Raw genomic sequence first — 25588 nt, forward strand, 5'->3', positions numbered from 1 at the left:
AGGTCTGGACCAGTTCAGGAGCTGATTCCCAGTGGCATGCCAAGGCCAGCCCCAGGGGAGCAGAGTTACTTGTCAAAAACATGGGGCAAAAGGCAATGCAGAGGGCTTTCAGCCATGCAGTTCTACCATGAAGTATGGCAAACCATGGAGCTCGTAGTGATTATATACTTGTTACCTTTAATTCAGCTGCTTAAATTCTTGTTTAACTTCTTATACCAGGGAGAATGTGACCTGTGTGATAATTGTAACATTTTCTTTTTTATATTCAGTTTTAATATTAGCATGGAGCAGTGAAAGGAAGACTTGCTGCTGGTGTGAGGTAGGAGGGAGTAGATAAAATATTCAGTTAGCATGGCTCTTATTTGTGGTATTGCTTAACTAATAAGGGCCATACCAAGCAAATTCAGTGACTTTTTTCCTGTGTTGCCCCTCACAATGATACAAGCATGTTTTTACACTTTGTTATGCAAATGTGCAGTGTAGTATCAATGGTAAGACTGATGAAAATATGTGCAGCATTTGTTAGGGCAGCTTGCTTGTCATAATTTCCCTCTGTCATCTACATCTCATTAAAATGTATGAACATGTTAAACACATTGGGATAACAGTGTGTGTGTGTCTGAGGGGAGCAGTGGCTCCCAGGCCATGTTGTGCACAGTTCCATGTGTGATGTGTGTGTGGCAGTGGCTCCCAGGCCATGTTCTGCACAGCTCCATGTGTGTGGCAGTGGCTCTCAGGCCATGTTCTGCACAGCTCCATGTGTGTGGCAGTGGCTCCCAGGCCATGTTCTGCACAGCTCCACGTGTGATGTGTGTGTGGCAGTGGCTCCCAGGCCATGTTCTGTACAGCAGCTCCATGTGTGTGTGGCAGTGGCTCTCAGGCCATGTTCTGCACAGCTCCATGTGTGTGGCAGTGGCTCCCAGGCCATGTTGTGCACAGCTCCATGTGTGATGTGTGTGTGGCAGTGGCTCCCAGGCCATGTTCTGCACAGCTCCATGTGTGATGTGTGTGTGGCAGTGGCTCCCAGGCCATGTTCTCCACACTTCCATGTGTGTGGCAGTGGCTCCCAGGCCATGTTGTGCACAGCTCCATGTGTGTGATGTGTGTGTGGCAGTGGCTCCCAGGCCATGTTCTGCACAGCTCCATGTGTGTGATGTGTGTGTGGCAGTGGCTCCCAGGCCATGTTCTGCACAGCTCCACGTGTGTGGCAGTGGCTCCCAGGCCATGTTGTGCACAGCTCCATGTGTGTGTGGCAGTGGCTCCCAGGCCATGTTCTGTACAGCAGCTCCATGTGTGTGTGGCAGTGGCTCTCAGGCCATGTTCTGCACAGCTCCATGTGTGTGGCAGTGGCTCCCAGGCCATGTTGTGCACAGCTCCATGTGTGATGTGTGTGTGGCAGTGGCTCCCAGGCCATGTTCTGCACAGCTCCATGTGTGATGTGTGTGTGGCAGTGGCTCCCAGGCCATGTTCTCCACACTTCCATGTGTGTGGCAGTGGCTCCCAGGCCATGTTGTGCACAGCTCCATGTGTGATGTGTGTGTGGCAGTGGCTCCCAGGCCATGTTCTGCACAGCTCCATGGGTGTGTGGCAGTGGCTCCCAGGCCATGTTGTGCACAGCTCCGTGTGTGTGGCAATGGCTCCCAGGCCGTGTTCTGCATAGTTCCATGTGTGATGTGTGTGTGACAGTGGCTCCCAGGCCATGTTGTGCACAGTTCCATGTGTGATGTGTGTGGCAGTGGCTCCCAGGCCATGTTCTGCACAGCTCCATGTGTGTGTGGCAGTGGCTCCCAGGCCATGTTCTGCACAGCTCCATGTGTGTGGCAATGGCTCCCAGGCCATGTTCTGCACAGCTCCATGTGTGTGTGGCAGTGGCTCCCAGGCCATGTTGTGCACAGTTCCATGTGTGATGTGTGTGTGACAGTGGCTCCCAGGCCATGTTGTGCACAGCTCCGTGTGTGTGGCAATGGCTCCCAGGCCATGTTGTGCACAGCTCCATGTGTGATGTGTGTGTGGCAGTGGCTCTCAGGCCATGTTCTGCACAGCTCCATGTGTGTGGCAGTGGCTCCCAGGCCATGCTCTGCACAGCTCCATGTGTGTGGCAGTGGCTCTCAGGCCATGTTCTGCACAGCTCCATGTGTGTGGCAGTGGCTCCCAGGCCATGTTCTGCAGACCTTTCAGCTCCCCCATGTGTGGGCCCTGCTGTTTCTCCTGTGCTGTCTGAGCTCAGATCAGGCCCCAGCTGCTGGTACTGGGGGAGCTTCAGGGGCATCCTTGATGTAAAGGAATTCAAAGTACTACTTTGAAAGGGAAGGTACTTTTGAAGGGTTGCCAAACCCTGCTCAATTCGTGTCCCTTCTGACAGCAGGGCTTTTCCTCCTTTGTGTGTGGGGACTGGCCATATATGAGAGCAGCCAAATACAATTGGCCCCTTCTGCCTGTTCCTGCTGAACCAGGGCAGGCCTCTGACCCTTGCCAGGCAGGTGACTTTTATTACTTATTACTGACACAAATAGCAGAAAATCCTTTTTTTTTTTTTCCCCAAAGGCAAGTTAGTCTGGATTTTTAGGCTTTTTTTTTTTCCACCCCTGCCTCTTTAATCTCTGGCATAGCAGTAAAGGTTGATAAGCAGTGTTGAAGATGTGCTGATGTAAACTCAGCCAATTGCCAAATCCCTGCATCAGCCTTGTTAAATTCATGTTTACATGATTATGGGGTGTCATTTCTGCGTTTATGTCACTGCAGGCACTTTCCTGGGCTCCCAAGTGTGATCTAAACATTGAGGGAGTTCTGCTGTTTCTTGTTGCATTTTAATATATAACATTTTTAGTGTTTTTAAGTGTGATCTTGAATGAATGAAGTTTCAAAGTCACAAAAAACCTGGAGTTGTGTGGGATTATTTTGGGTTTTATCCAGGACAGGCTCTGGGCAGTTACAAGTGTGCTTTTAGATAGATAAAACTTGTGAATGTTGTACAGTTCAGATGAGGACATGACTGGTCCAGACCTTTTTGCTATTGCACAGGGGGTCATAAATGCAAGGTGAGGTCTTTAGAACTTTAATTTATTTGCAAAATGCAAATAAATAAAGCCTGAAACTGTGATTTAATTCATTCCTTCTATCGTCCTTTCAAGTATTGGTCACTCCAAATCAGGCAGTAAGCAACTGTCAGCGTTGACTCCTGAAAAAATATTTTTTTTGCCTTACCACTTACAATACCATGTAATTTCTGCATTTAAATAACTTCAGGCAGTATTTTCTGCATCCTGGCTGACTTGTTTTGTGGAGATCTTGGCTCTTGTCAGGAAAGCCTGAGTGGTCTGGTGTGTCCCCACTGTTTGGGTTCTGCCACAGCTGCCTGGGCTGCCCAGACTGATGGAGAAGGTTCTCACCAGGCTGGGGACTGAGCAGATTGTCTCATCTTGGTCCCTTTTGGTGTCACCCAGAGTAGATGCTCGGTCACTGATGTGGTGCAGCTGGGGTCATCAAAGCTTGGCTTGTACTGAGGTGTATCTGGTTGGGTGTTTTATGTGTGCCTGCTCTCCAGCTGTACTCATTCCTTCCATGTATTTTCTATTTAACATGCCATATTTCTTACATCATAACCTCCAATTTTGGAGCCAGAACCTCTTCTTGGGGATGTCAAAAGGAAGCGCAGAACAATTTTCTATTAGCAACTCAAATTTTGTGAGGCCAAACGTCCTTTGAAAATACCATTGAATATATCCAGTTCAATCAATGGATGAAGAGATTCTGATTATCAGCAATTATTTCTGGTGAAAGGAGCCTCAAAAGCAGAGTATCCAGAGAGCTCTTACTTCAAATTGGAACATAGAAATTGGCTGGAGTAGTTGCTTTAGGAAGCACAGAAAAAAAGTTCTCCTTCATGTTACACACATTTTCAAGTAATCACCAGCTATCACCAGGGTGACTTTTTGCAATACAAAAAAAAAAAAAACTTTTTTTATGAGATCTGAAATACTAGGAAAAATTGAAGTCCAAGTTCATTTCTTGAAAATATGTCCAGGAGCTTTAACCTTTTCTTCAGATTTCAAAGGAATTATTTTAATAGTTGTATATTCCTATGCCCAAACCTAGTTTTTTTTAACCAGGTTGTAAAAAATATCAGAAATGTGACTTTAGTCAGCTATTTCTTTGACAACAGCCCCAAAAATTAATGTAACAAGCTAGCAGAGCCTTTTTGAATTTTAGTGGGGTTTTTTAAAATGGAAACTTGGTTGCAATCTCCTTTCAAAATTCTGTTGCTTGCTTAAATGCAGATATTATGTGCATAATGAGGGGTAAAACTGACAGGACATGTCTGTCACTGGAGTAATGAATATTAAATGATCAGTTTGGAATGAATGAACTGTAAAATATATAATTATCATTCAGTGTTCCATACCTTTCACAATAAAAAGCATGAAATGAAATTTGCAATAAAATGTGTCCCATCTGCAGTACTGTAGGACAAAAGCTGAGATGTCGCAGGCCAAAATCACTCCTATTAGCAATTCATAGAGGTGGTTGGTAATTAGGGACTGAGTGATGAGGGGAAATAGTGTTTGATATTTAGTCACAAGACTTAACCAATTAACTAAAAAAACCAAAATGGGTGGAAGATGCAATTTCATTTTTCTTCCATCAGTCAGTCTTTTGTTTGACAGACAAGTTTTTCTGCACTCACCAGAGCCCAGGAAACTCTTTTTACAGCAGTAATTAGGAAAAGATCTGTTTAATTATCAGGGAATACTAATAAGCAAGGAACGTAAGCTTAGCTGTTTGTGAGATTGGACAGACAGAAATTAATTCATTTGTATACATAAAGAATGTATCTTATGCAAGTACTATTATCTAGCTCTTGTGAGCAATTAATTATTCCAGTATTATATAGTACCTGTTTTGGAGGAAAATGTACTGGTTGCATATAGTGTTCCAGTGTTTCTCAAAATAGATGTGTACTGCAAATGTGTATTTTCATTTTTGGAGAAGAAACGCAGCTAAGTTGTCACCTCCTGTGAAAAATGCATTTATTTTATGATTGACTTTTCGCAAATATTAAAATGAATATTAGATGTGTTGTCCCTAGATGAATATATCATTTTAATATTAGATGAATATTCTTTTCGCAAATATTAAAATGAATATTAGATGTGTTGTCCCTAGATGAATATTCATTTTAATATTTGCGAATATATATTTCGCAAATATTAAAATGAATATTAGATGTGTTGTTAGAAAGTAATGCTGTATTAATTCTCTTAAGTAGTGTGTTAAATATAGCTTTAGGTTATAAAAAATGTTAAAATAGAAACTATGCTATCTAGGATACTTTTCTTTAAAGAAAGGACTCGCAGTGAGACAGCAGCCACAGGACACCTGAATCTTTCAGAGAAAAATAATTTATTGCTCCATTATCAGAAGAAACAAACTTCTTCCTGCCTCAAAGGCGCTGTCAGGATTCAGAGGAAAAAGTTGATGATGACCAGACAGAATCCTGTGCTTGAATGGAATTTATGCATCATGTATGAGATGTATGAATGTGCAACAGGCTGTTGCTTTTAAGGGTTAATCCTCTGTTAACGTGGGTCCTTTTTCGGGCTCCTGCTTCCCAGAAAAAGGTACCTGGATGTCTGTAACTCTTTGTTTTTATTGTCTCATATTGTTCTAATTCAAATTGTCCAATATTTATTACTCTAACTGCATTACTATCTTTATAACCATTTCATTACTATTAAACTTCTAAAATTTTAAAAACAAGTGATTGGCGTTTTTCACACCTCCTAAGCAGTTGAGCATTCCTTGGGATTGTGCTGCCCGAGGGCAGGAGCTCCTGTCCGGCTTCGATTCTTTCACTGTTGAGTGAGTGCCTGCTGGCCTGTAATACAGCAGAATGTTTTTCACCAAGAGCCAGACCAGCCAATCTCCATCATCTTCTGATTTTCCTCCATTTGCTTTAGTGCTGTTTGGGCCCCAGTGGCTGCCCATACCCCATCAGCCTGGTAGGCTCAGGGCCCCATTCCCAGGTTGGCAGTGTCACCTGGTGTTGGGGAAGATAAAACAGGAAAGCCTTATAAATATGATTGTCTGGCAAAGAATTTTTGAGAATATGGAAACTATAAGTGAGATTGAAATGAAAGCAAGCTTTGAGATACCTCAGTTACTGAACATCTTAGAAAACAATGGTGTGGCCAGCTGAAGGTGATCCCCTTTTGATGGAACAACACCCTCTGCTTGCAGACAGGCCCAAGGGGCAGAGCAGACCCTACAGCTTGGCAGAAGGAGCCCAAAGAGGAGTTTATAGGGTTTAAAATGTAACACAGGATGGTAATGTAGGGATTCTTATAGGCTGTATGGAAATGCTATAGGATTTGTATCTTGTACTAGATTGGTGAGTGAGAATCAGAATGTTCAACACAGAAGAAGATTTATTGTATTGTAATGGGAACTTTGCTCTCTTACCCTTTTGCTCTCTTTCCCTCTCATCCTCTCTCCCCTCTCCTCTCTCAGTCCTGCTCTCAGCTGTGCCTGGCAGCTCCCAGCAGGGCCCTGCACTCAGGCCCTTTGCAATGAACCCCAAGTTCCTGCCCTGGCTGCAGAGATCTCTGCTCTCTGTCCATCCCAACTGTCCTACCCCCATCGCTCCTACAACCTGGCAGGCAGCAGGGCTGGGAATGTCACTGGACTGGAAGGGAGGAGGAGCTGGTGGATCCCCCTGTCTGCTGTTGGGGACAGCTGCCAGGCAGGAATTACTGCAGCAGATGTCCCTTGGATGCCACTGGAGTGAGTGAATATCCCATCCCACAGAACCTGCTGCCTCATCACCTCCTATGGGTAACCCAGCTGTAGGCTTGATGAGGTTTTTAATGAGGAGGAGGTTTGACTGTGGGGTTTTGTACAGGCAGGAAGATTGGTCAGCCTTGCCCTGGTTCTTTGTTTCCTGTGGGGTCCCCTGTGTGAAAAACGCCAATCACTTGTTTTTAAAATTTTAAAAGTTTAATAGTAATAAAATGGTTATAAAAATAGTAATACAATTAGAGTAATAATAATTTGGACAATTTGGATTAGGACAATATGAGACAATAGAGACAAAGTTACGGACGTCTGGGTACCTTTTTCTGGGCAGCATAACCCCAAAAAGGACCCACGTTAATAGAGGATTAACCCTTAAAAGCAACAGCCTGTTGCATATTCATACAATTCATACATGATGCATAAATTCCATTCAAATACAGGATTGTCTGGTCAGTCAGTATCAACTTCTTCTGAATCCTAACAGCATCTTTGAGGTGGGAAGAAGTTCGTTTTTTCTGATAATGGGGCAATAAATTCTTTTTCTCTGAAAGATTGAGGTGTCCTGTGGCTGCTGTCTCGCTGCAAGTCCTTTCTTTAAAGAAAAGTATCCTACATAGCATAGTTTCTATTCTAACATTTTTTATAACCTAAAACTATATTTAGCACACTACTTAAGAGAATTAATACAGCATTACTTTCTAACACAACACATATAATATTCATTTTAATATTTGCAAAAATCCAATCATAAAATAAATGCATTTTTCACACCTGTATGGTGTGCCTCAAGTCTAAAAGTCTTTTTGCTATTGCCCGAGGAGGGCAGAAACGCAAGCAGGAATTATAAAATTTTGAAGAAGGAGAAACCCTAAAAGAAACCTTGGAATGATACTTCCCTTGGCATCTGATGAAAGGCTGTGCAGACCCCAGAATGCTGCCTTCACAGTTATGTTTTAAATGAAACAGGGAGAGGAGAAAAGGTAACCCACACATTCAGGTGGTCTCTAGGTTTACCTTCCTCTGCTTGGACATCTCCTTCCTCACCTGTTTATATGATCAGGCTAACATGAGAGGGACAGTTGTACAGGGGGGTCCCTTGGAGTCAAGATTCAGAGTCAAGATTTAAGAGAGCTGGAAATCTGTCTTACGTTTTTGTGGAATTTAATAGTTTGTTCTCATTCCCAAAGAGGCTATAACACAGTAAAACATCTTGGTGCTGTCATTGGATCCATATGGAGACAAGAATGTGTTAATTGTTGGTGCAAGGACATGGTCCAGCTCTGACTGGAGCTCTGGGAACTCTGACTCCTAATGCAGGCAAATTGTGCCACACTTTCACCCCAAGCTCCACCTGTACTCAGCATTTGTTATTTAAATGCATAAATGTGGGTAGGAGGAAAGAGTACTTGCTAATGTAAGAATTGCATTTTAGAACTTAGCTGTTGGCAGTATAATTTCTATGTAAATAGACTGATATGTTTCAAAACACTCAGGAATTAGGAGACACTTGAGGATGTTAAAGGAAGAAAGAAAAATTAGAGCCTGTTTCCAGGTTGAAATGCAAAAAAAAAAGAGGTTAAGCAGTTTTGAGGGAAGAGTAAACCATTCAAATAGGATTTGTGATAATTTTAGATTCAAATCTATAGAAAATGTACTGAGAGAAAAGACTGCCTTGGAAAAAATAAAGACTGCATTGATAATGAGGAGGTGCATAAAAATAAATTAAATTAAGCATTTTGTTATGATGTCAGAGCTATTTATAATCAGAAACAGCATCAAAGCTTAAAAACATATTTCTTTCAGGCAGTTCCTAGGTCTAGACTGAGGTGTTACAAGAGAACAAATGCAGTGGAAAAAATTAAAGTGTGGGTAGAATATGTCTGAAGAATGCAGAATAGTTGTGAAAAGCAGGGTGTTCACTCAATGGATTCCATAGCCCAGGGAATTAAGGCATTCTCTGCCTTGGAGAGCTGAAACACAGAGGTCTTGACTCTTACAATGTCTGGAACAGCCACATTCCCATTGATTTTGTGGGGTAGACAAATCATTATTTGTTTTGGAGTGTATAGAAACTTCAATCAGGACTGCAAACTAATAAGAGCTGTTGTATGAAAGTGCAAAGAAGTTGGGCTCTGTCCCAAAAACCAAGAACAGCAGGACACAGCAGAGAGTCTGTCAGAAATGACCACCATGGACAGAGCTGCCCAGAATGGTACCAAAGCAGGAGACACTCCAGGGTTACCTTTGTCCTGCCTGTGTGTCATTTACTGCATTCCTGCTTTCTGCTGGGACTGACAAGGGCAGCACCATCAGCTGACACCAGCCTTGTGCACTGATGGTAGGAAAACTTATGCAATCCTTGTTTTATTAATGTGTGGGACCCTGTGACAAAGGCCATTTAAAGGTAGGTTCTGAGAGGTGTGGAGTGAGGATGGAAAGTCAGTTAATAGATTTATTTTGAGGTACATTTTGACTTACAGCATCTGAACACAAAATTAATGCTTGCAAATGGACTTCCTGCCGTGTTTCTCTGCGGGTGCCTTCTGCCTGCATTGCTGGTTTGACACTTTGTGGTTTATCTGTGGGCTTGGTCCATGGCTGTTGGACAGAATGTGATGAGCCTGTGCCTGGCATGGAACAGAGCTGTGCCACCCTCCCTGAGAACAGCCTGCAGTGGAACAGTGGATGTGACACCTGCAGTGCCCCTGTGGTCTGCCCATCCATAATGCACAAATGATGCAAGACTGTCAGAGGATATGCACTCAAAAGGGTTCTCATGCTCCCAGCTATGGATTTCTGTGTATTTTCACATCTCTCCCTTGACCTTTCAGCTTCATGAGCCTTTGCCCACACACAAACGTGCCTAGAATTTATCAATCTCTCTCAGTTTCTTGCACTCTTCCTATTATTCCCTCTTAAAGAATTGGAGTTTCTTGGTTTTCATCAGGGAATAAAGCATCTCTTCTGTAGTGAAGTCACAATTTAAAAACCAACATAGTTCATTTGGAAGGAGTGGTGGCCATATGAAAAAAAAAGATGAGTAGCTTTTTTCAAGATCTGCTGGATGAAGTAGAGGACAGGTAATTTGCAGCAACACCTGTCCTATACATAATCAGCTTCTCTCCACTGCAATATCCTTCAGCCCCTGCTGTATGGAAATCTTTAATTTTAAACAAATAATGAAAAGATGAACATCAATACTTTCTTCTATTTTTTAAAAAAAGAAACTACTGACTCCTTTAAAATCCGTGGCATTAGGATTTATCTCAATTCCCAAGATTTCCAAATGTGTAGGCTCGTATGTAGGAGCATGGGATTTCAGTGAGATTAAATTTGTATACTGAGATAGCACTCAAATCTGTGCTATCAAAACAGTGTGGCATGAAATTTTATAAAGGCTACCATTTTTTAAGGCTTTTTTTTCATTTATTTTAGCCTCATAATGTAATAGGGGTTTTAACTTGGAATTTTTCAAAATACTGTTCTCAGCTACAGAGTATTGCTGAAACTCTTGAGACATAATTGCGTAAAGCCTGAGGTACCTTAATATCCTTTTTTAAAACTTAAACTCAAGGTACTATTTACAAAGGAAAATGTGCTAATCTGAAATATAAGGTGTTGAAAAACCTTTGAAAATCTGCTCAGCCAGTGTTAAAATGTCTTGAGTTCATTAGCATCTGCAATGTTCACTTTAGAGATGTCATAACTGAGACATTCATAGGAGAAATTGCAGCGATTGGAAGGCCCTGGTTTTGGTAGTTTAGGCAGTAAGGGGGATATTACAATTTAGTTCTTTTTTAGTTCAATTGCAATTGAGTTCTTCAGTTAAACAGGGCATCCTGCAGGCCTGCAGCTCCTCAGTGAGGTCTGTCTTTGGTGCTTTCAGGGGATTGCTCTTGCTTTTCTGCACAACCACTGCATTTGATTTCTTTTGCTTCCTATGAAAACACACTGTCATGATAAAAATGTTCACTGGGGATCTGTGTGCTCCTCAGAATTACATGAAATACTGGAATCTTTCCAATGCATTGATGTCCAGTCAGTGAAGCAGAGCTGGGAGCCCTGGGCAGCTCTGACAGAACCCTTCAGAGCTCTCTCCATTCTTGTTTATTTAAGGAATAAGGACAAGAGTCAGGTTAAGTTAAAAAGCCTGCTGTTAATGCTCATAATGGAAAAATAAATCCATGTTCTGAACAACTTGCAGCCCAAATGAAAGACATAATGTGAGTAAGACTGGGGCAGCTTCATACAGTGAGTGTGGAGTTATTAAATAGCAAGGAAGTTAAATTAAATGATAGAAGGATTAAATATTGGGCATCTCAAGCTTTTATGTCTGTTTAAATGAGAATGAAGCTGTTCATGAGGAATCCATGTTGAATTGAAGATTAGCATTGATAAGCAAGATAAGTGAAATGCTTTTTGAGTGCAAGTAAATACATAGGAAAACACCTTATTTGTGATTTTTTTGTGCCCTTGAAACATCAATGAAAATATTTTTAAGTCATTGGATACTTTCCCCAAGGTTTTTAAGTGTGTAATTTCCATGTGTGAGGATGCAATCAATAAGTGCTGTTAAGGTTCCTGTGGATAGCTGTGGGACAGACTCATCCCCTAATTCTGATTTTGTTCCTTAGATATGGGACATGAACAGCCTCCTGCTCTCAGGAGGGGACTGGGAGCTCAGAATTCAGGTTTGCACTCTCTGAAGTCTGTTATGGCAACTATCAGTAGATAAATTTGATGTTGATGAAGGAGTTGAAATGTCTTTTGTGTTAATTAAAATAACTTTGAAGCTTAAAGGCACTTCAAGGCCTAGAGACCACAACTATGTGATCCATTCCCTAAAAGAGGGCAATGAGACAGGGTGCAAAGATTAATTCCTGTATGGATATGAAAATTCAAGATGTGCTCTTCAGAAATAAGGATCAGAAGTAAAACATGCTGCTGAAAGTTTTACATCTCAGTATTGTAAGTGGAGTTCTACAAAATTTGTGGCTAGATTGTTTTTTCCTGAACAGCACAGGTTTGAGTTGAGCAAAGCATTCACGAAGTTCCTGTTAAATGTGTAATATTAATTTCCTCACTGTTAAGAAGTTTCTCTCCCCCACTCACAAAAAAACCCAAACAAACAGATTTACAAGAGAATTAATCATATTTATGGCTGCATAAGCATCTCAATATGTCAGAATAAGTACAGAGTATGTTATCTTACTTTAGAAATAGCCAACAGCAGTGTAATTACTGATGTTATCAAGTCTGTTAGGCAAGGCACTTGGTGCTTTTGGTCAAATTAGTTTGTAATAAGAATTAGCTACTAACAAAAGAGTCTTCCTTTTCAAATGTTGCCCCTTTTGTAATATAAGAACAAATTTGGTTGATGGGAACTGTCATTGTTGAAATGCCTTCTCTTGGAGGCCAGAAAATGTGTTTATGGCAGAAAACTTGGTGCAGAATAGGTTTTGCTGTGCAGCACAATCAAAGCAGTGCCAAGGTATCCACAGGAGCTCCACTGAGTAATTTAATGTTGCTGAGATGCACTGCCCATAATGTATTGCTCAGTTAAAATGTTCTCCAAAGAGTTCACATCTCATAATCACACATCATAAATCATATAAATTCTGCTTTAACTGATCTTAATGTCAAAACTCCCATTGCCTTGATTGGGGCAGGATTTTCATGTTATTACTTTATGTAAAAGCACATAAAGCATTATAGTTTAAAGTTGTCTATCTAAAAATAAAGCCAGAACATAACTACTGGAATTTCAGTTATTCATGCAATGGCATCACAGGGAGAACAAAGTGTGTGGGACAGAATAAATTTCTTCTCTACAGTTTGTCTTTGGGCAAAGCATATAAAATGTGTTTTACATCAGAACCTTTCTGGAAAGTTTTCAGGATTTTTGTAGGTAGGGAAACACAGTTCCTCCTGATAAATTTACTCTTTTTTTTTTCCTAATGCTGAGACAGATTTAATCTTGTAAAATGCAAACATTTATTTACTTCTCCTACTTCACAGCCATTTTCAGTTTCCACTTTTTACTTAGTTTCTTTTTCCTCAAAAATGCATGTAAAAATCCATGTTCTTGTTTTCTCTTTCTTCCAGAGGCAGTCTTAAATTCTTCCTCAAGCTCCAATCCTCATTTCTTAAGTGACCTAAGCCCCCAAATCTGCCTGTCTTCTGAACATTTTTGTTCTTAGCTGCTACTTTATGAGATTTGGGATTTTGCTGCTGTCTTTGGTTTCTATTCCTGGCTCATTCTAGAAATCCAGGTTTCTATCTCAAGACATACCTTGGGGGAATTAAGGTCTCTGTTATAAAGCTACACGTGCACAATATGGTCACGTGTAGGACCTGTGTGAGGAGGACTTGCTTAGTAGAACACAATCTCTGAAATATTTCAGTTTAGTGACATCTGAAATACTTCACTGTAGTGACATCCAGTTACCAGAAACTGGAGCTACTGGAGACTCCAGTGAATTTCTCTTCTAGGATATGAAATTTCAAAACTTTTCACTTGTTCATCAAAGAATGACACGAGCACGAGCCACACTTGTGAGTCAAAATCATCTTCTGACCTCACCCTCTTTCAAGTTTCTCCTTCTTGGTCCAGAGCCCAGAGCTGTTAAAGTTCTCCAGAGAACAGCTCACAGAAACTCAACAATGGACAAATTGTGGTTTTAGTTACCATTTCCTTTAGAACCCCTGAAAAGCGAGCCCGAGCTGTGTCCATGGCTGACCCCACAGGTGTCACTGTGGTGTTTCCCCAGGAAAGCACTGTCCCCAGGGAGGAGTGACCACCAGGTCAGTGCTGTCCAGGGCTCTTCCAGCCAGGGCCATTGTCCCTTGCAGCTGTTCCTGTGGCAGCTGCATCCCTTGGGAGTGGGATCCCCCATGCCTTGCTGTTCAAGGGCAGGGCTTGCAGCATGCCCAGGCAGCAGGTTCAGTCTGACATTCTGCAGGAGTTAATGGGATTTCCTGCATGCCTCAAAGGCTTCCTGGGCATCCTCAGGTTGGGGGGTTCTGAGGGGAAGGCCTTTGATACCTACACAGGATTCAAGCAGGCTGAGCTGAAGATCATTAAATCAGCAGATGAAAAGACTTAGAGCTGAAAGAAGTGGTAAGAAAGCCTAAATTTTCTGCCAATTTTTCTGGAATTGACAAGCTCTTTAAGCTAGAGATGAGAGAACATATTATCAACACAATTAAATGGAAAATAAATCCATTGTGCTATTTAGAGGAGAAAAAGAAAGAAAACATTTGCTTTCATAAAGCAATTCTTAACCATTACAATTTGCTACCTCAGGTTTTAGCTGCCTGAAGTTTAGAAAGCGTCAATTAAACCAACTGACAATACTGAACCTGCCCTGGTGTCAGGAGTTAAACCTTCTAATAGCCACTTTTTTCCTTTCATAATTCTTTTCCGATGTGTTATTTTTGGATCAGTGACATTTTCTAACTGATTTGAGTCAGGAACCATCTGAATTTTGCAAATATCATTGTAATGTGTCCCTTGTACACGTGCTGCTTCCCACCCCCTCCTCCTCTCCCCACACCCTAACAAATGACTGTCTCAGCTTAGAGAAAAGATGGCTTTGCTCATAAGATGATGGCCTCATGCATTTTGTCCTTATTGTACTCCTGTTACTATAATGCTTCTGCACTGACAAATCACAGCTCTGCTGCTCACAGCCTTTGGGACTTGAAAGATTTAATGCACAGCCTGTGATTGCCTTCGGGAAGTGCTGTGCATGTCTTGCAGTCTTGAATACCCTGCACAAGGTCAGCAAGGTTTGGGCATTCTGAACATCATCTGGGCCTTTCTCTGTGTTATCTCTGTGCTATCTCTGTTTCCTGTGGGGCTGTCCTTGGGCTGACTTTCAGGACAGCAGTCCTGGGCCATGAAGTTCCCTCAGACTCTCAGACCAGGGTTGGTTCCTTGGCCGTGTTCTGCTTGGGCTCTTGTGCCCGGTGTGTTTGCAGAGGGAGCACAGAGGGGCCTTTTCTGACACAGGCCTGGTTCCCCTGCATCCCCAGGCCCTTTTCTGACACAGGCCTGGTTCCCCTGCATCCCCAGGCCCTTTTCTGACACAGGCCTGGTTCCATTGCATCCCCAGGCCCTTTTCTGACACAGGCCTGGTTCCATTGCATCCCCAGGCCCTTTTCTGACACAGGGCTGGTTCCACTGCATCCCCAGGCCCTTTTCTGATACAGGGCTGGTTCCATTGCATCCCCAGGCCCTTTCCTGGCACAGGGCTGGTTCCATTGCATCCCCAGGCCCTTTTCTGACACAGGGCTGGTTCCATTGCATCCCCAGACCCTTTCCTGGCACAGGGCTGGTTCCCCTGCATCCCCAGGCCCTTTCCTGGCATGGGGGTTCCATTGCATCCCCAGGCCCTTTCCTGGCATGGGGCTGGTTCCATTGCATCCCCAGGCCCTTTCCTGGCACGGGGCTGGTTCCATTGCATCCCCAGGCCCTTTCCTGGCACGGGGCTGGTTCCATTGCATCCCCAGGCCCTTTTCTGACACAGGGCTGGTTCCATTGCATCCCCAGGCCCTTTTCTGACACAGGGCTGGTTCCACTGCATCCCCAGGCCCTTTCCTGTGACCATGTTCACAGGGGTCCAAGGATGAGGGAATAGATGAGGATCTGACTCCATGTTTCAGAAGGCTTGAGTTATTATTTCATATTTTATATATATATATATATATATATATATATATATATATATATATATATATATATATATATATATATATAGTATTATCTATATCTATCTATATATATATAATATTAAAACTATACTAAAAGAATAGAAGAAAGGATTTCATCAGAAGGCTGGCTAAGAATAGAAAAAGAGAATGATAACAGAGTCTGAGCCAGCTGACTGTGATTGGCCATTAATCAGAAACAACCCCATGAGCCCAATCCCAGCTGCACCTGTTGCATTCCACAGCAGCAGATAACCATTGGGTACATTTTGTTCCTGAGGCCTCTCAGCTTCTCAGGAGGAAAAATCCTAAGGAAAGGGTTTTTCATAAAAGATGTCTGTGACACTTTTCTGGCATGTGGGTTCCACTGCACCCCAAGGCTTGTGATCACAGCCTTCATGGGACAGACTGGGAAATGCACAGTGCAGACAAATAGTAATGGATCAACCTCGAGCTGTAATAAAGGAGGATTAATTGCCTGATCATAGATGGTATAAATTATTTATAGTATGGATTTATATAAATGACTAATAAATTACAGGAAGGGAGGCAAGTTTGAAAAAGACAAACAACCCAGAGGGTATCTTTATGTCTTAACTAAATATGTTTGAATTCATACAAGCCTTGTACTGATTCCAGCTTTCAGTAAATGCTTCCAGAGAAGATCTTTTGTGAGGAAGACAGAACCTTTTTTTCTTTTCCCTAGATTTAGAGTTAATATCACTCTACTACAATTTAATATGCCTTAAGAGGGAAAAGTTTTCTTGTATAACTCTTAACCTGCTGATGATCCAGCTTATTTGCTCATTTGAACTTGACTGGCTGTGTAGTGCTCTGCCTTTTTAGTTCCTGAAACTTCACATAGAAATCTGTGTATAGATCTCTTCCATCATCTTTAGCAAATGCAAACCAAAGAAAAGTAGCTTGCCTGTCACGTCACTTTATAGAATGCTGTGAATTGGTAAGCATTGCTGAGAAGCATTGAAATATTTTTTAACCATTCCTGCCTTTTCCATTTAAAGATAAAATTAAAAAGTCACATCCTATCTAAAACTTTAAAGAATTCCAAAAGGATACATGTTAATCTTTAAAATATCCTAATAAGTACTGTATATAATCAAAATTATGGAACTTTCTCAATAATGTGATTTGTTTTTTTTCTTTTCTAGTTAGACATACAGTTTCATGTAGCCTGAAATAGCATGGTAAAATGGTTTTGTTGTGGGGTTTAAATAAATGCAGTGGGGCACTACTATGTTTTTGGGAACCTAAAATCCAACTCACACATCCCAAAGTAGAATCAGTAGCTCAAATAAGGCAAGACAAAACACTTTTGAATTTTGAAAATTCTCTTCTTTTGAAGACACTGCATAAGGATAGGAAAATACCAGAGATTGAAGGGCTGTGTTAACCTGTGGATAAACACTGGCTTGAACCAGTCTAATATTTTGTAGTTGTCCTTCTGTCTCTAAAGTATTTATTGCTCATGTTACATATGAAGGTTTTTCCTTTATAGTCTCTTATTTTATGAAAGCCTGTGGAGTGGTTTCTGCAGTTAGTTGGTATGGTATGGTAACATTTTACCAGCCTTTAGCAGGGAGAATATAAACAGCCCCCCAGCCAGAACACCAGCTGCTCATCTCAGGATTAGAGATTTCTTAAATTAAAGGAAGAATCCAAAACAGTGCAAAAGGATCAATAATTTTCATGATGTGAAAATATTTGAAGAGACATCGTCTGATGCAAAAGAATTGCTTTGCATTCCCAAAGAGCATGGATGTTTTCCATTTGTAAAATTTCCACACCACGGGTCACACAAAGCTTTTATAGCCACAGTTTTTACATTTGGGGATGTATCTCTGAAATTCATCTCTAAGACAAGAGCTTGCAAATAATTTGATATATTATTTTATTTTCCTTTGGCTTTATTGCTCTTTTCCTCTTCCCAATACCAGTCTCTAAGGTCTAAACTGTAGCATTGGTTCATAATGTACTTTTCTTTTCTTTCCCCAATATAATTTAAGGAATGATGTTGCTGCCACTCATTTGACTGCTGTTATTGCTCATTGAACACCAACTGGAGAGAGCTAAGGCTGGTAGAATTGCACTCACTGTATTCTGAGAGTTCCTTAAGTAAAAGTGCCATCATAAGTATTCCCTAGGAATCAGTAAGAAGAAAGTTTTGGTGCTTTTTTTGTTTTATTTGCTTGTTGGGGTTTTTTGTTTGGTTGGTTTTTTTAAAGAGCTCAGACCCTTAAGAGAATCAGGAGGAATGAAAAGCATTTGGTAGTTGAAATTTGAGTTGAATAAGGAGTTCCCTTTTCATGTGAGCTCCTGTTCACTGTCTCATTGTGGTTCAATTGCATCTGCCTGCAGTCAGGGGATGCCCTTTGGTCCAGTGCTGCCTGTGTCCCCCCAGGCCTGTGAGCCACACCTGAGTGCCACTGGAGCACACTGGAGTATCTGCATGCTCAGGAATTCACATATTCTATTAACAAATACAGGATGCTTCAACTGCCCTGCAAACCAGAATCCCAAATGCCATAAAAAGCTCTGAAATTGCATCTATCACTTCTCATTTTTCAACATTGACAAGACTTTTGGCCTTCATCTATTACATAAACTCACCAATCTCTCCTCTGGCTGTACAGTCATTACAAGATAGAGATTTGAGATCCCTGTTTTCCATTTCACCTTTCCCTGACACAGCCCCAGTTTAATCTTCCTGTTGCTTAGTTATAGCAAAAATGGGCAAAACCAACTACTGTGAAGATAAGTAGGTTTTCTTCTGAAAGAAGATCTATTGCAACATAGGAATGAACTCAGAGCTCTCAGATGAGTGCTAGAATATAAAATAATTCAGCTTTAGAAGGATCACTCTCCCAAGTCCACAGTTTCCTAAACAAACTGGTTAAACAAAGGAGCAACAAAGGAACAGAATAAACTTCAATTTGCCATAAATATATTTGTATGCTTTCCCAAATAGCCAGTGAAAAAATAATTTGCTAATTGCCCACGTTTACCTGTGGCTAGAGCCTTGTCTTGTCTTGGTGGTTTTGCTGCTTTCTTCACAAAGGGAGAAACTTGAATCTCATTGATGTCTGGGGTTTTTACAGAAGACAAGACAGGAAAGGGTTTAGGGTTATATCTGAAGATTTTGTTTGGTCTCATAATTATTTTATTTATTTATTTTTAAATTTGGTTTCACTCCAAGTGTCGACTCTCCATCTTTGAGGTCATTTCTGTTAACTCACCAAGTATTTTCCTCAGCATCTGGTACACACAGCTATATAATAGCTATAGAAATTACCTTGCATCTGAGTTTGCTGCAAATGGGGTAGATATTCCTTGGTGCAGTGCTCCCTCTTGCCTGGGGGAGTACATTCTTTAAACTGAAATTCATTTAGCTGTCACCATTGTATTCCTTATGTAGGAGTTCCAGTGACATAACATTCAGATTTTGCCTGCAGGAAGAAATCTCAATTTATAACCACAGCAAAGCTAAGCCTCTTACATTTTCCTCTTCCTTTTCATTTTGTGTATTCATCCTTTCCAGTCAATAGGAGATGGATGGTGAGAGGGGTGTAAATGGAGAGGGTTCAGCAATAAGACAATCTGATGGTGTAGTGTAGTCTCTCCTTAAAGTGTCTTTTTGTGTGATCTTCCTGTGTGCTTCAAGACCAGATATCCAAATGTTCAACAGCTGGATTTGAAGGACAGGTTTTTTCAGAAAAACTTCAGATCCCCTGGTTAAATTGTGAAGAAGTGCAGACTTTTATCAGTAATTTAAATGCAGATGTTTGTTTTCTCTGCAATGTACAAAACACAGATGTAATTGTAGGTATCGTTCCAAAAATACAAAGTAAGAAGGTGACCAAGAGTTGAGTGTTCTCCCCCACCCTTCTGCTTTGTGTCTTGTCAAGTTGGGTTTCTCAAGCCCTTTCTGTTGTACCAGGGCTTTGCAACTGAAATTAATTCCTGCAAAACTCTCTGAACCAAGTCAGGCTGACAGCTGAGAACACATCAAAAATATTTTGCAAATTGCCTTTTTATTCAGTGTCTTAATTGGAGGGATATCTGCAAGTGTTGAGTGCAGTACAATGTGCATGTCATTTTGCTTTTATATTTGAATGTTTATTGCAGTGGCTTTTGAGTAATTTGTTAGTGGCTTTTGAGTAATACCATTAATATTGGAAGTATATTAAATAATTTCTCTTTATAGATAAAATGAGCTGAATGGATATGAAACACAAACCAAATTAATTAGGCATGGTTTCTTCTTTTCTAGTGAATAAACACAAACCTTGGATTGAGACATCGTACCATGGAATCATAACTGAAAACAACGACACTGTGATTTTGGATCCTCCCCTAGTTGCTTTGGATAAAGATGCACCTGTTCCCTTTGCAGGTAGGAATGTTCATGAGCAGCAGCATTTGAGCCTGTGAACTGCATTTTGAATTTATTGGCAGTTGTAAGGAAGAAATTTCCAGTGTAATTTGAAGGGCACATGTAAAGGTTGTGTCTGAGTACTCAGACCTGAGTGTTGCCCATAGGTCCTGAAATGAGGTGTTTCCTACACTGAACTTGTTGTGAGGCAGAACAGAATAAAGAGAATAATGCAGCAGGCACCCACTATCGATATATTTTAATGAAAACACAATAATTACACAATTACACTTGAATTTGCTTTTATAGAAATTAATCATTGCAATTGCCTGAAGTAATAATACATAATTAATTTTGTTCAGCAGTAAAAGCCCCTGCTTTCTCTCTTCCTGTTCTGCTCCCTGGCTATGGACAAAATGTGTGACAAATACTTAAAGTTGCTCAAATCATATCTTCCTGTGTAAGTACTTTTAGCTGTCAAGACTTTGATAGAAAATTTAATGGAGGTTTCGAACAATTTTGCTCAGGTTGCTGAATGATAGATGTATGTCATATACAAGTTTGCATTTATATTAAGTTTATTTTTCCTGACACTTTTTCTGTCCTGAGTCCCTTAAACAGAATATGGGACTTCTTCATGTTGAGCAAGTTGTCTCTTAAATTGCCTCTTTCATTAAAAAGAATTTTTGAAGAAAAGAGAGAATAGTAAAGCTTGATAGCTGTAAGATGGTGCAGTAGTTCAAAAGATGATATTGTTTTAGAATCTTCACCTTTTCTAAGGAAAGGAACTGGTAAAGGTGAGTGTACTTGTTCTTGGGGAGTTGTCATGTTCAGGAAGCAGAAGTCCAAGTGCTTGTCCCAAACAGCATTTTACAGCATCCCCAACAATTGTTCTCAGTCACTTTTCCCAAAGTGGCATCAGCTCCTACCCTGCCAAGCCAGGGCTCCCAGATGGTTTTTATACATTGAACCCCATTTTAATATCAAGATTGTTTGTTGCTCATGGTGCCCAGTGATTCTTGGCTGCATGAAGATCAGTTCCTAGTGAAAAGATGCCCTTGTCATTTTTTCCCTCTATTACTGTGTGTGTTCCATCTTAGATTTGGTTCTTTTCCTTGCATTCCCTTAGGATCCTTCCAGGGATGTTAATCATTTGCTGTTGTCACTGACACTGCAAACTCTGCTGACTGGGAATTTGTTAACCTGATTATTTTCTTCAGCTTTTACATTGGGAGAATCAACACATTTTTCATTATATAGCGCTTTACTTTTTGTGTAGAAAATCATCCCTTGAAATACTGAACTTACACAGACAGACTGGCTTTTGTGATAAAGGTTACATCAGACAGTAGTTTTAATCTAGCTTCTCCATTTATTAATTCAAAGTATTTATATTGTAAGAAGTATCTGCTTCTTACAAGGGTAAATACTTTCTGTGTATTCCCTGATACTAATAGTTTATTTCCTGATAATATTTGGCCTCATGATCTGCAGTCCAGGCATAGCATTATAGTACTGATGGAACACTTCATTCCCTATGCCTTTGGAAAAACCTCTATGCACTTTTTAAAAAAACTCCTGTCTTTTTAGATTGTTGGAGGAACTTACTATTTCTGTTGTTGTTTTTGATTTAATATAATGTACTTTTATCTGGTTTCATAATATCATTAATTTATTAAGGGTTTTTATGGGAAATTAAATTTACATCATGTATTTAGCAGGAGAAAACTGAAACAGATACAAGTACAACATTAAAAATATTCAGTAGGTGTACATGTAATAGTGTGGTAATGTGAAATGTCTTTTATGGCCATATTTTATTTGATTGTGGAAATTGCAGTTCTATAATATATCAGTATTCAAGTGTAACAGAAAATCAGAGCTCCAACAGTTCCTTTATCATCATCCTGTTAATATTTTCAGTATTTTGTGCAACTATTGGGGAAGAAAAAAATTCTAGTGCTTGGAAAGCTCTCCACGTTTGTTTGGTTGGTTGGTTTTTTTTAATGGGCCCAGATTCAAGAATAAATCAGGGCAGTTTCTGATCTGTGCTGAAATGTCTGCTAAGATCTCCTTGAGCAAACTGTAGTAAGACTAAATTTCTGTGAATTCTTCCTCTGCAACAACCCCTGCAATGGTTTGCAGGCAGATGGTTGGCTCTTCCATCAGGATTTGTTTTACCTTATAAAAGTAAACTTTTTTTTCAGTAGTACCAGTGTGCATTTGACTTTAAAAACCCACACAAAACCTATTGACAAAAGATCCCCTCCAACAAACCAAAACAAAACCCAGATCTCAAACCAAACAAAAAAGACAACAACCCAGCTGCCATGTATCCATTCAGTGCAGATGGGCAGGAGTTGATGCAGATGGACAGGGCCAGACCTGGAGCAGAGCAGTGTCAGTTAGCCCAGGCTGATGTTCCCAGGGCACACCTGTACAGAGCTGGATGTTATCTGAACTGTGAAATCCTCCTGCTCTTCTCAATGCCTTCCCTTTGAAGTGCTCGTCTTCCTTCAGTGACAGGCTTAGGGAAACGTCCAGGATTTACCACTGGGACAGGTCATGGTAGGGGAAACACCCATTCATTGAATTGAATTTTATCTACTAACTTATACTTATTCCATATTTACATGTTGGTAGTGAGGGTGTAGTTCTTTTGGGCGTGTGCTTAACTTAGTCCTTGTGTTTGTTCCTTGCTGCTTGCCCTGGTGCACAGGTAGTTCATGCATTTCATATTTTTCACCTGGCTAAATAATTTTTCACCAGGTAATTACTTTGTTACTAAGAAGAACACTTAACTCTGTTAAGAGGCATTTGCTATTCAGTGATTCTTACCTGCCCTTAGTGCTTTGATATGCTTTCTGTACCCATTCCTGTGATCTCCTTTGTTTAGTTTAAATGTTGCTTGTGGCACAGGCCTACTCCAAACTGGTTTTCACTTATGGAAACTTGAACTTTTTTCCTAATACCTCTGCCTTTTTTCATCACCATGCCTACTAAGGTAAGTCTGTCTACCCCTTGTAGGAGTGCACACATTATGGTGCACATCAAACCTGAGTGGTCACAGGAGAAAATTACTGTAATCTGCACTTTTTTTCACCTCTATCTAATGTTAAACATCAAGGGTGATGACAGGAGAAATAGGAGTGTTCTGTGCAGTTACCTTCCTGACAGGTCTGTGTTTCCAGGAAGGACTAAGGAGAGACTAACAGGACTAAATGTGCCTGTGAAAATGCTGGCTGTCAAATGTGATCAGCACTTTTCATAACTGGAGCACAAAGACTTTCACAAGATTGCAATGAATGGCTTTTCATGTCTCTTTATCTAATGAATTTATTGTGAATAATTCAAGTATATGTAAAGTCCTGGTTCTTAAAATTACCATGGTGTAAGCACACCTCACTTTCTCTTTTTTATGCAATTGTATTTTTTTGTCTCCTAGTTTGGAAGGAAAGCTTGAAAATACTAGTATAAGCTTCTAAGGGTGAGAAGTTTCAGGATCAGCACTTTTCCATATTTCAGTTTTTCACGCCCTGGCCCAAAAAAGATTTTCACAGACTGGTGTTGAAATACAACTGACCTTTAAAATAACTAAACTCATCCTGGAGCCTTTTGCAGGGTATCAGAGACATTCCCTGACCCTCCTTCCCTCCCCTTGGCCAAAAAATGCCCCCCAGAACATGAACCCCTACAAAACCCACAAAGAACTTGGAACAGTTCAGCCTTAGGGGTGGTTTGGCTAGAAACAAGGTGGGATCTACTGAATCAGTTTGTCAGGATTCTGTCCCTCACAAAATGATGGGAGATGATGGATGGCTTTTGGAGGAGACATCTTCCTGCATTCTAACAACAGCAATTACATTTCATCAGCAATGCTGTGCAAAAACAGATCTGAAAGGAACTCCAGGATGTCATCAGTCCATGCTCCTGCCCAAGGCAGGCCCCTTGTCATTCCTGAGAAACAGCTGAAACAGTTTTCTGTCCTAATCTTGTAGATCTGGAGTGGCAGAGATGCAACAGCTTCCCAGGGTGATCTGCTGCACACTTCACCACATTCCTGGTTTTTCATGAAGCTTGGTCTGAACTTTCTGTACAGTGGTTTTAGCTGTTTTAGTCCTATCCACAAGGCAAAGCAGATTATTCTTTTTATGCAGAAGCTTTTTATGTTCCTCCCTAAAAGCACTGTGAGCATCCTGAACAGCCTGGTGTGGAGGGGGTTTCTGCTGCTCGTGGTGTTTTCTGAAGCAGAAAAACAGGAGGTAACACTCAGGGCAGGGAGGTGATGGATGTCCCCTCTCACCCTGGAAGAGAAGAGTCAAACTTGTCACTGTGCCCCCATTTCTGGGCTGGTAAAGTCACATTTGAGTGCCTTGTGTCCCAGCAAGGCTGAGCTAGGTCATTGTACCAGGGTGAGCTGGGCCCATTACATCTTCAGCTACTTTTATGGTCTTGATAAATTTATAGAGAGCTTTTCTTAGCAAGAGAAGAGGTCTGGCTCCCCCCAGACAAGTAATGTGTGTCTCAAAGCAGTTCCAGTTCACACCTCCTGAGCACATGGAGTCTCAGTCTCTGACTGTGTTTTGGCTGTGCTAAAAGCACTGTAAAGAATAAGGAGACAACAAAACCAGCCAGGAAGGATGCCTGAATATTCACTAAACTACAAGATGCTACCACAAACTCTCCAAATCTTCTTGGTTATTTTAGTAGCTCAGAGGAGTGTGTATTCTCAGCTACACCACAGCAAATCCAGCACTTGTCAGCCCACTTACACCCAGGGACTGAACACAAAATCCCATTTCTCTGCTTCAGACTGTGAAGCTGTCCAGCCTCCTTGCTGTTTATTTGTTTGTTTGTATTGAAAAGCAGTGGCATTAATAACAACTATCCTTTTGCTGCAACATTGAAAATACAGAAGTTATTCTAAAATTGTCATTCTGGATATTATTATTTCTACTCACTGTCAGCCAGACTTAGAACACGAGTCAGTTTAGGATGCTCAGAATTCATTGGTGTTAAATATTTTGCTGTGAAAATGAGGCATGATCAAAAAAATATGACATGCAGGCAAAGCCATGGAGTGTTGCAGTTGTCCATAACAATTTTTTAATGATTTTTAATTTCTAGCTTTGAAGCTTACATTTATTACTGTAGCTTAATTAGTTAAGGCTTTAGCCTTCAAAGGCAAAAAATCTCTTCACAGTGATCCTAATCTAAGTAAAATATAAGATTGGTAATAGCACAATTAACTCTGGGGATGCTGGTTTTGACTTAAGGGATGCTGCTTATCATCCAGTAAAGTTAAAAGTGATAAACATGCTCAGGTTTCAGATTTAGAATACGCTAAAAAACCCAGTCACTCTCACAGTGACCTATGCTAGTCCCTGAAGCTCAGAGATCAGGGGTTTGAAGGCTTTAAAGTTTGGTTATTTTCTGTGATTGCCTTTCCTAGTCACTTTTACTGCTGGGAAGTAATAGTAGGCAACATTAGTGTGTCCAAAGAAGACTGAAGGGTCAGGGTTCAGGCTGTTCTGATGGAGCTTTTAGTGGCTGCTGAGGGGTCTTCATTGCAGGAGGAAGGGACTAGGGAGAAAATGAGAATTACATGCTTGGCTTGGGAGTGAATGCAAGTTCCTCCTGACAGATAAAATCAATAATGAATGGGAACGTTGAGGTACTTTGTTACACCTAAAT

General features: G+C 40.9%; 1 protein-coding gene across 6 annotated transcripts in view; it reads left to right on the top strand.

Moving 5' to 3' along the window:
- CLSTN2 (calsyntenin 2) overlaps positions 1–25588 on the top strand; it is a 347811-nt gene that overhangs the window by 115461 nt on the left and 206762 nt on the right. For all 6 annotated transcript variants that reach the window (XM_071437165.1, XM_071437166.1, XM_071437167.1 and 3 more), the window contains exon 2: positions 19793–19915. In XM_071437165.1, the coding sequence (XP_071293266.1) occupies positions 19793–19915 (123 nt within the window). The remainder of the gene's footprint in view (positions 1–19792; positions 19916–25588) is intronic.

The sequence above is a fragment of the Agelaius tricolor genome, unplaced genomic scaffold (genome assembly GCF_023055355.1).
Source record: "Agelaius tricolor isolate 1412-34295 unplaced genomic scaffold, bAgeTri1.0.p SCAF_12, whole genome shotgun sequence".
Taxonomy (NCBI): domain Eukaryota; kingdom Metazoa; phylum Chordata; class Aves; order Passeriformes; family Icteridae; genus Agelaius; species Agelaius tricolor.